Source organism: Engraulis encrasicolus, chromosome 4, assembly GCF_034702125.1.
Source record: "Engraulis encrasicolus isolate BLACKSEA-1 chromosome 4, IST_EnEncr_1.0, whole genome shotgun sequence".
In the NCBI taxonomy this organism is placed as follows: Eukaryota; Metazoa; Chordata; class Actinopteri; order Clupeiformes; family Engraulidae; genus Engraulis; species Engraulis encrasicolus.
In genome coordinates, this window is record NC_085860.1 from 38785987 (window position 1) to 38800935 (window position 14949).

Here is a 14949-nt window from a genome sequence, read left to right on the forward strand (position 1 = left end):
GTTAGGTTCTCACCCATGTGTTATTAATTGCTCACTGCACACCTTATTTCCTGGTCCGCATCTGCCGCAGATTTTTTTTTTCAATCGAAAATGTCTGCCCCCGTTTGCATTCATTTAATTTCGTAGCCCATGTTGGCAACGACCCATTGCTACTTTTTCTATAACATTTATTTTGATATGAATCGAATTTAAACTATTTAGGCCTGCATAGGCTAGTCTATCTGAAATAAACATGAACAATGAACTAAAATAAAAACATTGAAGTGCGACCAGCATCTTCTGGCTCTAGGAACAAAGAGCCACTCCAGCGTTATAGTCTAGGTTCCAGAATTAAATATTTTTTTAGCAAGTTTGTAGGGTAATAATCACAATACAATGACGAAAATTACACCTACTTAAATGGAAAAAGCACCATGGTTTAATTTCTTTTAATGAAGTTTTATTAAGGTCACGTACATAAAATCATATCAAAATTTTAAAAGGCTTGGGAATTTTTACAACATTGTCTTACAGTTGGTCACAAAACAAGTCACTATGCGTCAATTTACAGAACACTCGATATCCCCAGGCGCCCACTGCGCCACTGGTGACAGTAGAAATCGGCGACTTATAATCAAGAGAATTCCTTTTCATTTGATGGGCTTACATCACATATCAACATGTAGGATATCTATCGTCCTATTTTCTAACGAACACACATTAAAATACTTATGTGTGACATGCCACGAACAAGTATCTCAAAGAGAAAGGACACGTTCAGAATCAACCCAGAGAGGTGGGGGGATAGCACCCGTTCGTAAAAGAGGTTAAAGTCACACTTTCTAGAGTCTCACATTACATTTAACGACGTCAGTTGAAACTGGCTTGGATCAACTTTTTTCCAAGCACTGTACATGCCGTGACAACAGGTAAAGTGAAATTTGCCTAAGGTCTTGAAGAACAATGGAACGAACAGTCAGTGCATGGACCTGTGCTTATGTGCCGTCGCTGTCCAGCAATGAAACTGCTGAAGCGAACGCTGACCCACACGTAATAAGCTTGCCTACGCCCTTTGTTTCGTTTCCTTCCACACGGTGAAAGTGTAAACACTGATGACAAACAACTTTTATTTTTTGGCTTCCCCACATTTTCGTTTGTTTAATATACACAGTCTGTGTTCATATCGGTTTGCCTTTCCAAAGTGGTTGAATTCGCCCATCTCCCTGGAGCGCTCAGTCTCATTCTAGAGCGCTCACTCTGCCTGTCATATACAAAGCATTTACATAGTTTGGCCATAACGTTTGTCACTGTATTGAGGTAAACTAGGCAAACCGCCGTTGTTATGGCGATTACACGTGGAACAACTGGTAGATTTTCTGGTTGATAGTAGGTTATCATTAGTTTATATTTTACAAGATATTTGACGGGTAATGAGAGAGGGACTTAACGCCCAGACTGCTTGTAATTGCCGTTAATTTCCTCTGAAATATTCACAGCCTCCGCGCCCAAGGGCAACCTATCACTGTACTCTGAGCCAACCTCAAATTCCTCCTGCGTTTTGGACTGCGAGCCGGGAATGGATTCTGTAACCACACTGCCCTCAACCTCACCTTCACCGTCATCCTCCTCCTCGCCGTCCGCCTCACCCTCCACGTCACCCAGCTCACTCGGGTTAAAATTCTTATCTGACTCGACGAAAGAGGCCCTTGGGTTAAAGTCATGTGTTATTTGCTTCTCCATTTGGTCGGGATTCTGTGTTTTCATTATGAGCTTATAGGTTTTACCCTGGTACTTGTACAGCAGGTGGCAACAGGTGGCACCAAGCAGGGGCACGGTAGCCATGGCCAGCAAGAAAATACTAACTACCACAATTATAAGCAGTGAGGGAATTTTCTTTCTGGTGGTAAATACAACCTGGACCTGGCACTCCCTGCTCGCATCTGAGAGACAGAGTGTGTAAGTGGTACCGGGCTGTAAGCCACCAAAACGGTATGCGTTGATACCCTCTCTAATCGTGGATGTCTCCACTATTGAGTGACCGTTGCCTGTGCTCACACAGAGGTAGAGCCGATCCAAAGTGGACTTCTTGGTGATGGTCTGAGTCAGGCTAAACGGCTCCTTTTCAACGGTCTGCAGGTCTTGGGTGTGGCTCATCTGGAGGTTGGTCTTGCTGTTGGCCATCTGCAGCGGGTTGAGCTGCACCTTGGCCTCTGTCTCTGACACCTCCAGGGCTATCACCCCGAACTCGAAAGTGTACTGTTTAATCTGACCCAGGGTGCTATTGAAAGCTTCATTAGATACGTAGTGCGTGCCGTCGTTTATACCACATTTGTCAAAGGGCAAATCCTTTGCGTTCTCCGTGTCCGCCGTGACAGACGTTGACCCGGTTGGCAACAGTTTTGGCTTTTCCCCTGATTTGTCTCGGTTGATGACATTGTTGATGGAGGACTTTGGCCCGGGTTTGGTGAGGACAGGGCGCCCCTTGCCAGCAGTAGGATCCAGCATGGAGGTCTGGATGTGTTTCTGGGCGCCAGCCATCACCACTTTCACCGTGGTGTTTGCTGTTCCCATTTCATTGGAGGCAGAGCAGGTGTAGTTGCCATCTTCCTTCTTGCTCATGCCTGGGATGATTAGGGTGCCATTTCGGAACACCTGAAAGCGTGTGTTTGTTGTCGCGTCGTTGATCGGAACATCCTGGTTTTCCACGATGGCGGGCAATGCGAATTGAAAGTGCAGTTTGCCACTCTCCACGTCCCACGTCATCTCTGGCATCGGGCTGCCTTTGGTCTCACAGTTCAGAATGACCAACTGCCCCTCGTGAATTTCGGTATTCTCAATGTTGGGTTGGTATGTGATGGAAACGGTAGGGGCCTTGCAATCCATGTTGGGCATCTTGACCACAGAGACCCCTTTCAGGTTCTCGGGTAATTCACATGCTATATTCTCTTGCTCTGGCACGGAAATTTTGGAACTTTTGATCCAGTCCCTAAGCCACTCCAGGCTGCAGGAGCAAGTGAAAGGGTTGTTGTAAATCTGGAGATGAGACAAACTCAGGGACTCGAAAGTGCCCTGCGCAATGATGGCAAACTTGTTATTGTTTATACGGAGAGACCTCAGTTCTCGGAGGGTGAGAAAAGCGTCTTTGGGCAGATGTACCATCTCATTGTTGTTCATTTTCAGAAGTTGCAAGGCAGTGAGGTTGACCAGGTCTTCCCATGGAAAGTTAACGATTTTATTGTGACTGATATCCAGATTCCTTAGGTTGACCAACGGTGCCAGTGTGTCCCGCTGCACGGTGACAATGGCATTGTGCCCCAGCCACAGAGAGGTAATCAAGGTGACATTGATAAAACTCTTGGACTTGAGCACCTGGATCTTGTTTGCAGACAGGCTGAGGGTCGTCACATTGGATGGCAGACCCACGGGCACAGAAAGCAGATCTTTGGACGCGCAGTCTGCGAGCTGCACGGAGAATTTATCCATGCAGTTACATGGCTCAGGGCACCCCTGCGCTGTGCCAATAGTCACAGTCCACAAGCTAAGAAATAGCAGGCACCTGGAGTCCATTTCAGTCCCTGCAAAGAAAACACACATTAGTACGCTGATTGCCGAGTTTGACAATTTAAAGCATTGTCATCCTCTCAGAGCGAATAAAATACGTGTAATGAAATGCCCTGCTCAAAAAAGCAGCGCAACCTGATTGTACTGGAAACAGTGTGACGACGCCAGTCGAAATGTGGGACAGTATGTGAGTTTTTATTCGAAAGGAGTGGCTGCTAAAAACTCCCAAACTCACTTGCAGCAAGAGTTCACTTGCAATTAGACACAATTATTGTCATATTGTTACAGCTTTGACGTCGACAAAAATAGCTGGTCGACTACACATTTGTTTAGACATTTTTAACATTAGCAATGCAGACTTATTTCCCTTGTTATTCATCTACACGCCATGTGCTCAATTCATAGAAGACTGCATACGTGTAATGAAGGACTAACAAGTTATAACTTATAGACTACATCATATTTCATGTCATAAAACAGCGGCGCCGTCGAAGCGCTCGTCTTTTCAGCTCGAAGCTCGAGCTCTGTCCGTGGTGCTGAAATCATCATGTAGCCTACAGCCTCGCAACAGAACTTGACGTTTTTTTTGTTGTTGTTTTTTTAGCAGCATGTTTACATAAGAAGAGGCGTGAATGGGTTGGTTTTTAAACAATCTCTTACCTGTTCATGGGTTTATCCTTTTCCTTCAGTGAAAAATGGATTATAAGGAAAAACTAAACTGCCTCACGCAAATAAATATCACGCGCTCAGTGCAGGAATGTTCTCGTATATCCTTTTGCATGACTTTGGCACACACTATTTGTCAAAGACAACCAAGGAGACATTTTTCCATCGGTGTGATGTTGAACAATCCCGAGGCTGTTTTCTCTGTGCGCCTGAGTTTGAGTGGGAATCACTGCGCGTTCCCGCCTTCCCAAAGGAAGGGGAGGGCTTGTGAACGCGCTGCCTCTCCCATCACTACCACGTTAAAGCTGCAGGGCCTTTGCCGTCCCAAGTGGATATTTATAATTTACACAGTGATGTTTAATTCATCTGCCAGCCTTCCCAAAGACCATCCCAAACCTTGCCCTACTGTTAAGACCAACAAAGTGAAAGGATTGTCTCGTATCACGTTAACCACATTTGAATAACCTATTTTTAGTATTTTGTTTTGGAAGTAAGGAGAAGGGCGTTTCATACCGTAGGTCTATAGCTTACCTTTCAGAAGTTTAGCCTAAGTTTCTTTGAATAGCAATAGTGATCTCATATAACGCTGGATCGATATGCAAGTCTTCTGAACAAGGACAATGAACACAAAATCCAGACACAGAATTTTCAAACTGACACGTCATATAGGCTAACTGGATACAACTCAGGTAAATAGATCAAAACTAATGCGATCAAAAATAATGACCCAAAAATTGTGCGTGAACAGCATACATGTGAATTAATGACAGGTGTAATTCATTGCAACCAAGGCTATTTGCCCTAAAGCTTTCAATTGCTCTGTGACAAAATACTGCCCATAAGTGAGATACAATTTGGCTGCATATTCATTAAGCATCGCACGTATAAAACCTGTTTTGATATTTCGAGAGGGATTCCTAGGTGATTTTTATCTAAGTTCAGAATTGCTGAGTAACTACGAGATGATACAACTTGTTACTACACGGTCAGCACACTTTTCTGTCCATGTGTAGCTCAATGCTTCTACCTACTGGTGGGCCGTGTGCAGCACATGTCCAAGGCGTTCCCAGTGTTCACTTGTATGACTTTGGCGCACCAGCATAATTGCAGATGGGTTGTGTTCTGTCGAAACGGTTTGCTTTATTGATATAAGCTACCACCAGGATCCATAACCTAAATACATACCCTAAACCCAGGACCGGATTAAGATGGCCCGAGGTCAATAGGCTAGAAGTGGGGGCCCCCCACAAAAGGCAAATTTTGTGTCAAAATGACATTATCAGTGCCATAATGCCGATATTCAATACTGCATCTTGTCACAACTCTTGTCACAACCCCCACCCCCTTTTGGCCAACCGGGGGCCCCCTGGCAGGTGGCGGCCTAGGCTGCAGCCATATCTAGCCTGTGCCTAGGCCCTGCCTAAACCTAAACTGTATGATGCTACTGAAGCACCTTTTAGGCTTTGTAGCTCAGCAAGATACACTGTCTTATGCAACATGATCTCCAAATATTCCGTGCTCCTGGACACGGATGTTAAGGACACAAAATCTGTGTCCAGGAGCACGGATTTTGCCAAAAATCCGTGCTCCTGGACACGGAATTATTTTCCGTGACGGACACACAGAAGTGCTCTCTCTATACTCGCACAGCTCTATGTTTCAACAGTCTTGTATTTTCTCAAGATTTTTCTAATTTCAAATATTTTTCCTAAAAAAAACATTTCTTACTGACAGGTTAGGGTTAGGGATATGGTCTGGGCACAGCTAGTTTTCTTCCATTCATTATATGAATTTGATAGTCTAGCAACCAACTGGAAAAGGTATTTCTCAAAAATATGTCTTTAATGACAGGTTAAGGTTAGGGAATGTTTTGGTCAGGGCACAACTTAAATTGCTATAGCATTATTTTGATTAGGATTAGCATTTGGTATGTCTTGTCGGGTACAGGTCTTTTCGTCGAATGGATTCTTGAGAGGGGACCATTCGAACAAAACGTTGGACCATTAGTATAAGGCAGGGGATCTTTAGTCGAGGACGGTCCGTCTACCGCAAAAGCCAACGAAAGGTCCTTAAAATTGAACTAAAGATCCGTAGGTTTCAACTAAAGGTCCCTTCAGTCTGCCTATATTAGAAATGTAAATCAGCTTTTTTAATGCTCATTTTAACGGGTTTTCTTCAGCCTGCCTATATTAGAAATGTAAATCAGCTTTTTTAATGCTCATTTTTAGGGTTTTGTTTATTTAAATATGTAAATCAGCTGTTAAGTTTTGTTTTTTGTTGATTTAAACATGTAAATCTATAAATAAAATGTACTTACTCATTTTAACTGGTAGGGCTATGTTGTTGGTTTTTTAACGTTTACGTCGTTACATTTTTTGACAATTTACGTTTACGCCCTTACATTTTTTGACAATTATCTAGACAATATTTGAGAAGCTTTTTTTTTCACGTCGTTACATTTTTTGACAATTTACTTTTACGCCCTTACATTTTTTGACAATTATCTAGACAATATTTGAGAAGCTTTTTTTCACTTTTACGCCGTTACTTTACTCCCATCTGCGGGCAGAGAGGCGGGACCAAGCACAGCCTGCTCGCTTTGAATCAAAGCAGTGCGGTTTAATGTGTCTAGAAGTAGGCTATTGACCCTTGTGCTCGCTTTGAATCAGAGCAGCGCGAGTCTAGGCTATAGACTATAGTGCATCTAGAAGTAGGCTATTGACCATTGAGCACATTGTCATGCAGCGAGTTTTCTGACTTTCCGGTAACTTTTTAGATGCGAAGCACCAGCAACAAGAGAAAGCTGTCTCCCGACACTTTGATGTTTCTGATTCTGAATGACAACAAATAGTTCGCGCATGAGCCAGAAAACAATATAGGTCCTAACAGTGTTGAAAACATTACAGAACCCATGCACCTGTGTTAAGCCCATGGCTACGAGAGAGAGAGACGTTAAATCGCTACGTTAACACTGCACAGGAGCGCGTTCTCTCTCCGTCTTTGCATGAACAAATGAAATGGTAATTGAATAATAGTTTGCCAGTATTGCAGGGTGTATTAAACCCAGTGTACGTTGGGGTGCAAGGGAGAGCAAGGAAGAGAGCAGCATCTGTGATTAACCGCTTCGAAATGTGTGCGTAAAACCTGCTGTTAACCAGTGGATTTTGTGAAGCTTGAAGTGTACCGCATTAAAAAAAAGCTTTGTTTGATTTCGTGTTTGTATTTTACTTTGACGTTGCCTATAGTCCTCAGTTAATCGGTATTTTCAGTTGACCCCCTACACGTTTTCTTTCTGTCATGTAGGTTATTGTAAATAAATCGACCGTATTTTTTTATCATTTTGATTTCGGACTTAATTTAGCCCTTCAATCACCCCTCTCCAATTGCAAACTTTACCCTGATAGAAGAGCATTCGCTACCCTGCACTACTCGTTAAGCACTTATTGTCTGACTGATTTTGGCTGCTGCGAATAAGGTAGGTCTATCTTGTAAAAAAAAAAGGGGTTGTCACCGTTTTGGATGAAGGTTGAAACCACGAACCAGATGACAATTGCAGTCTTGCCGCGGGTCTTGAACAGTGCGCTCTCTTTCCGATTCAGATTGCTTCTTCTGAGAAGGCAACTGGCTACCGCAGGAGAGGGGAAAGGTGGCAATATTATCCACAAGCTTGTTGGATAAATTGTGTTTAGCCTATGGCAGATGAGGTTCTGGAATATTTTGTAGTGCATGGGACATTGACAAGGAAAGGTAGCTATGATATCCTCGTGAATAGGTCTTCGACTTTTCAAAATGCCTCCTGCTCGCTTTGAATCAAAGCAGTGCGGTTTAATGTGTCTAGAAGTAGGCTTGTGCACGCTTTGAATCAGAGCGTTGCGCGTCTAGGCTATAGACTATAGTGCATCTAGAAGTAGGCTATTGAATTGAATGATAGTTTGCCAGTATTGCAGGGTGTATTAAACCCAGTGCACGATGGGGTGCAAGGGAGAGCAAGGAAGAGAGCAGCATCTGTGATTAACCGCTTCGAAATGTGTGCGTAAAACCTGCTGTTAACCAGTGGGTTTTGTGAAGCTTGAAATGTACCACATTAAAAAAAAGCTTTCGCAGATGAGGTTCTGGAATATTTTGTAGTGCATGGGACATTGACAAGGAAAGGTAGCTATGATATCCTCGTGAAGGTCTTCGACTTTTCAAAATGCCTCCTCTCAACATTCAACATGTAAATGGGTTATTCTGTAGTCCAACGCTATCCTGGCAGGAGAATTATTCGTTACAAATACTGCATACACACTCAGCAATTGTGTCTGTTGGTTTTTGTCCTCCAGGTCTTCATAAATTCATCTACCACCGCTGTGATAATTTGACTACACACCGCTGAACAGTTAACAGTTTTTTAGGCTACTGTATTGACAATTGCAGTCATGCCGCTTGTCTTGAACTGTCTCTTCCCGTTCCATATCGTGACAGCCAGATGAGAAGCGCAAAGGTGGGGGCTATCCGCGATCGCGGAGGAAAGGTGTCAATATCCATAGCCTAACCCTTGAACTGTGGAGCAGTTACATATTATTTAGGTTATTGAATACTTGGAATTAGCATGGATTTGATTTTCCATTAATAAGGAAACGTGTAAGATTTATCCTCAATCCTCCCCGATAATGTTTTTGTCATAGGCCTAATGTTAATGCCCTCCCCAACACATATCCCCAGTACAATATTGCGACACACGCTTGGCACAATGATAGGCCTACTAAATGAGTTCAATGTTCTTGCAACACTTTTCCCAAGAAAAGTCAGTTTTCATTTCGAGATTCCAGAGCAAATCAGCTGGTACTGCGCTGCTCGCTTGCTGGTCAATAAACGTTGAACTGAACCGTGTTGTGTGCGTGTGTGGCTATGTGTGTACCATCGTATGTCCATGATCGTCCGTGCTCTTATCATGCAAATGACATGTCATGCAGGCAAGGGGCGTCCGTTTGATTTCAAAAGTGCTGGCCCGGACAATTACCATAAACCCGAGTAAGGTTTGAAAAGTGCTGGGTACAAGATAAGGCTACTTCCGATTTGAGGTTTCATGATAAATAGCCTAATACGCATTGGCGTATTGACGCATAATGTGGCCATGTTAAAAATTAAAAGCCATCTGCGCTGTCTTGTTTATTTCTGATATCCTGCGCTGAAGCCATCTTTATCATACATATTATTAATGCAACGGTAACTGAGTGGTTAACCCATCATAACTACATGTAGCCTTGCATAATGGTGCACGTCAATTTGTTGTCATAACTTCGCTCTGTCCCTTTTGATTTCCTCAAGCAATTCATCCCTTTTGTCATTGTCCCTGTTTTACTGTTAGTCTTATGGACCTAGGGCGTATCGATCACCATTATTTGCCTGAAACCTGCAAACTAAACACTGCATGCGCGCAGCCACACAGAGCATTCTCTGTGTCAAAGGAACCCTTTCTCCGCGCCTGTGCGGCATTCTCCTTATCGCTCCTAGAATGGCAATACAAGTTGGCAGACTTTATTTTGCATAATTCACGATGATCTGGATATATTTGGCTAGGTTACTCAGCAAAGAACATCATTAACGTTAGTGAGGTAACTTTTGGCGTGCTGATACAAACACCAACGGTGAATCACGACGCAGGCCCTACTTCCCCAACCATAGCCTACTGAAAAGGTCCATAGCCATTGTGTTCAACGCCCTTTGATAGGCTCTGCCTGTATCAGGGTCGATAGGCTAATGATGATGGTCAGGGCGCACATCAGTGTTTGGGTTGTCTATGCTTTTTTCTGGAATACTGTGCCGATTAGATAGAAATGATCATGTTATGAACCCGAGTTTAGTAGATATCGCGCAGTGAACGAGGCAGCCTGCAAAGAGTTTGAAGCGCAATGTGGCCATGGGCGTAATTTCGGCATGGATATAAGGGACGCGTCCCCACCAATATCCAGCGATAATCGTTTTGTCCGCACCAATTTGATCACTGGGGCTGGGGGGGGAAACGGTCTCCCGTCTCATTCGCATTGCGGCGAAGAAAGGGTTAACCAAAAGTCCTTTGCCAATAAAACAAAGGCTGACGACCAATCTGATTGGCTGTGCCTTCCCCTTCTTTCACGTGAGACTCTAGGTTGTGTATGGTTGCTAGGAGGCAGGAGCGCCAAAAAAAAAGAAAAAAGAAGCTGAGGTCTTTTCGGTAGGTTCTATCACTGCGCTTATCAGTGGTGTTACCACACGGTACGTTATTAAATTACTCTGGCAGGCTAACGTTCCAGAATCTTTGGTGCAACGTGGGTGACACGGGCACATGACTGCCAAGTGAGATGGCAGGCAAAAGAAAAAAAGTGGACATACGGAGCTACTTTTCAAAGAAATCTGTAAGTCACACTATCACTCGCTAATGAAATGACGTTTGGAACACAGCCCGTTAGCAGGGCAAACTCGTTATCTATGAATCAAGTTGTCTACGATGGCACAACTAACTGCAGAGACTGTTGTGCAGTTGAATATCCAATGGCTGTCAATATGTTAATGTTGCATTATGTCCTGCAAATGATAGAATGTTTGTGACAGTGACACAATAACTCCTCATCAACATAACACGAGACAGATTTATCACGAGGGCGCCTTTGTAAAACGTCGGCGGGCACCTTAGCATAATGACAAACAAAAAAAATGCAGAATTCAGAAAGGGATAGGTCTGGAGGTCTGAGTACCCGCGCCTCCCATTTTGCCTCTCGTCCCTCCCTGTCTTTTCTTTCAATTTCGGTTGCGCGTGCATCACTGCATCCAAAGGGTTGGTGCTGCCCACCCTCTCTCTCTCTTTCTCTCGCTCCACATGAATTTCACCAACCTCTAACCTATTCAGTGTCTCGTTCTCCGTTTCCCCAATAATCAACGTCTTTGAAAGCGTGACATGAAATCGGCATTGCGCGTCATACATTTTTGAAACAAATAGGCTATGGAGACAGCACCGCTCGTGCTTATAAATCGACGTGGATCAATGACCATATTCATAGACCATGCTCTCCACATTAATTTCACCTAGGCCTACCTCTAACCTATTCCGTGTCTCGTTCTCCATTCTCAATAATCAACGTCTTTGAAAGCGTGACATTAAATCGGCATAGCGCGTCATACACGTTTGAAACAAATAGGCTATGGGGACAGCACCGCTCGTGCTTATAAATCGACGTGGATCAATGACCATATTCATAGACCGTGCCCTACATCTGCATGACATGAACCTATGATTGATAATGCAAAAAAGCTTCTGGAATCTTTGTCTTGGAGCACTTTTGTGTCCCCACCAATGTCAAAATCAAAGTTTCGCCCTTGAATGTGGCTGTAACAAGTTAGAAAGTAGCCAAACCATGTTGCTTGTTAACCTGTTTACATTATGAGCGTTCCACGAACTATATTTCTTTGCGCACGCTATAAACTATGGTTAACTATGTATGCTTTATAATGTTGGTAAAGGCGGGATAAGCGGGATAATGTATTGTCCACACGTGACTACGGAAAATACATTTCCCTTCAGAGATAACAGCACTCCGCCTTCGGCGTCGGGGGTGTTATTCGCCCCGTAGGGAAACATTTTCTTATAGTCATGTGTGGACAATACATTATCCCTTAGGACTACCTTTAAATTGATGTAGGCCTAGTACATTTCAAAACATTTTGTTGATATTGTAGTGGTGCAAACGACTGTAGTTATGAGATGGGCGCCAGCCAGGCAGCAAGACTGCCGTTACCTTTCCAAAAATGAATAAAAATCAGTGACCAACACATTAGAAATAATTCATATCAACACAACGAATATCTTTTCTTACGTTTAGTAGTGCACTTTTGCAAAACCCTCTCAATTTGGAACAGCTTACATCAATGTCTGGCTTTAGCGATTCTTGCGAATGGTGATCTTCTCGGCGCACACTTCATGGTTCCCTCTCTCTTGCTCTCTCGGCTTGTTGCTTCCTGACAGTCTCATTTGAAATTAACTCCATTTTATAGGCTGCACGTGTAGTTCACAGGGGGTAACGCTGTTATCTCACTCCGGAGGAGGCAGAGGCAGTCCGTTACAATATAGTATATATAAAATAGGCTATAAAATAGGCCTAATGATAAAAAAGCAGCCTGAACTAAAATTAATAATTAATTTAAAAAAATAGAGACGCACGCACTTTCTACATGGTTCGATTTTTGTTTTCATTGCATTGTGGTGGTAGGCACACAAGTTTGATAAAATATAAAAAATAATAGGCTAATAAAATAGGCAGACTAAACTAAACATCTGCCCAGTTACACGAAAGGTCTGCATGGATTGAACGTAAGGTCCTTACTTCTTCTACGAAAAATCCTCAGGTACTGCACGAAACGCCCCATGCCTTCTACGAATGGTCCAACGTTTTGTTCGAATGGTCCCCTCTCAACAATTCATTAGACGAATCGTCTCGAATTCGTATTTTCTAATGATAGAGTTAACACAGTGCTGTGGTAATAGCCTATAGAAAGCACTTCCGTGTGCCCATAATGGAAAACAATTCCGTGTCAAGGAGCACGGAAAACAATTCCGTGTCCAGGCAGGAGCACGGAATTTTGGCAAAATCCGTGCTCCTAGACACGGATTTCGTGTCCTTAACATCCGTGTCCAGGAGCACGGAATTTTTGGAGATTTCTTATTTGACTGTAGCCCCTTAACGAACGCCATTTAACCAGAGAGACTGAAATCTAAAGGTGTACTAGGATGGTTGCCAGAGTATTGTGAGCTGCTCATTGAGACTGTGCAGGAAAATTTGATCTTTTCATGAATATTTACCAGGTAATAAACCAATATTTACTAGTGTGACCAAAGCACAGGACGTTATGCAGCAAAAACTGTCTATTTCTGGAAATTCAATCTGGCGGATATGGAGAAGATTTTCCCAGTCATAATGAATACTTAGATGATTTATTGTCCTTTCGGAAAATCCTATTCTATCTTTCTATTTTAGAATTTGATGATGGTGGTAAGTATTTGTAAAAAGGTAACGTTTGTGAATGGGCAGCATGTTTTTTTTTAAAAATAGGCCTAAATTACTAAAAAAAAAAAAAATATTACACAAGATACTATTGGAATCTCTGGTGGAACGCTGTAATAGTCACTGATTTTATTTTTTACTAGGCCTACGACCACTACAACGGTGTACAGGGCATTTAGTAATACACTACGACTTGGTCATTGCCATTCTGGTAACAGCTAATTTATAACAAGGGCTTTGACTTACTGGGTTAGTAATTTCCAGAATATCTTTTCAGCTCTCTTTCTTTAAACGCCTGGAGGTACTAAGTATCAAATGATTCATATGACACCAGAGGGCGACCTAGAGCCAAGTAGCCTAAAAGGGGGAGATCTGGTTTGGCAGGTATTGACAGTTTTTCTCGATTGGTTTGGCTAATTTCTTGAAACTGAGATGACATTCCTATAACCATTGGGTCATTTGGCCAAACATTCTTACACTTCTGCACAACAGTTCAGATAACTAGCAAAATGTCATATACCTCCCAAAACACCTCATTCTTGCATCAGCACTAAACCTTCTCCCATATAAATAGTCAGTACCATCAAAATGGCATAGATCCTTCTCAATTGCTTTAGCTCATTTGCATTCATTTAGTCCTTCTGTCAAAATAAACTGGATGTTTCAGCATAACTACATGGATCCTCATCACTTGCTCATATCACCCCCAAAACAGTTTACCCATGTGTCAAAACTAAATTTCAAGTCAAGTCAAGTTGGTTTTATTGTCAATTTCTTTACATGCACTGGTCATACAAAGAATTTGAAATTTCATTTCTTGCTTTCCCATGCAGACATAGACTAATCTAGGTAAGGACATAGACAGTATAGACATAGACAGTACTTATACATGGACATATGACAGTATGGACATAGACAGTGCTCATACAGACATTTAAAGTGCAAGACTGGACAACAGAAGACTTGTAGAGAACATACATTAAGAGGAGGTAATTGTTGTGCTTTTCCTAAAAGTCCTTTATAGCGTTCTGACATAGTAATAGTAGCATTTTGAAGAAAAATAAATAAGAAAAAAAGGAAAAAGAAAAAAGAAAGGTCTATCAAGTACACCAGCAGCAGTATGTGTGTGTGTGTGTGTGTGTGTGTGTGTGTGTGTGTGTGTGAGTTGTGTGTCAGTGTGTGTATGTTTGGGTTTAGTGCAGAAAGTGCAGTGTGCTTGTGTGTGTGTGTGTGTGTGCGTGTGTGTGTGTGTGTGTGTGTGTGTGTGTGTGTGTGTGTGTGTGTGTGTGTGTGTGTGTGTGCATGTTTTGAGTTAATGCAGGTTGAAAGTTCAGTCACAAATATAGTAGTGCAGGTGGAATGTTCAGTCGCAGATATGGTGGTGGGGATGGGGGGGGGTTTGTCAGTGGCCTGGCTGGCTAGAGGCTGACAGTGGAGGGAGAGTGGGTTGAGTGTTCAGTATCTTGATTGCTTGGTGCATTGAGCTGCTTGCAAGCCTGATGGTACGGGAACGGAGGCGCCTGTACCTCTTTCCAGAGGGCAGGAGGCTGAACAGTTTGTGTGCAGGGTGGCTCAGCCTCCTGCCCTCTGGAAAGAGGTACAGGCGCCTCCGTTCCCGTACCACCAGGCTTGCAAGCAGCTCAATGCACCAAGCAATCAAGATACTGAATTTTTTCCCCACATATATCATCAGTACCCCCCAAAATACATTGTCCCTTTGTCATTG

General features: G+C 43.0%; 1 protein-coding gene across 1 annotated transcript; it reads right to left on the reverse strand.

The window, feature by feature from the left end:
* Positions 1 to 676: 676 nt before the first annotated feature.
* On the reverse strand, positions 677 to 4809 carry islr2 (immunoglobulin superfamily containing leucine-rich repeat 2). Its single transcript, XM_063196172.1, has 2 exons — positions 4738 to 4809; positions 677 to 3554 (listed from the first exon to the last, which is right to left on the reverse strand). Exon 2 carries the CDS (start codon positions 3544 to 3546, stop codon positions 1423 to 1425), a length of 2124 nt encoding a protein of 707 aa, XP_063052242.1. The 5' UTR covers positions 3547 to 3554; positions 4738 to 4809; the 3' UTR covers positions 677 to 1422.
* Between the last annotated feature and the right edge of the window lie 10140 nt (positions 4810 to 14949).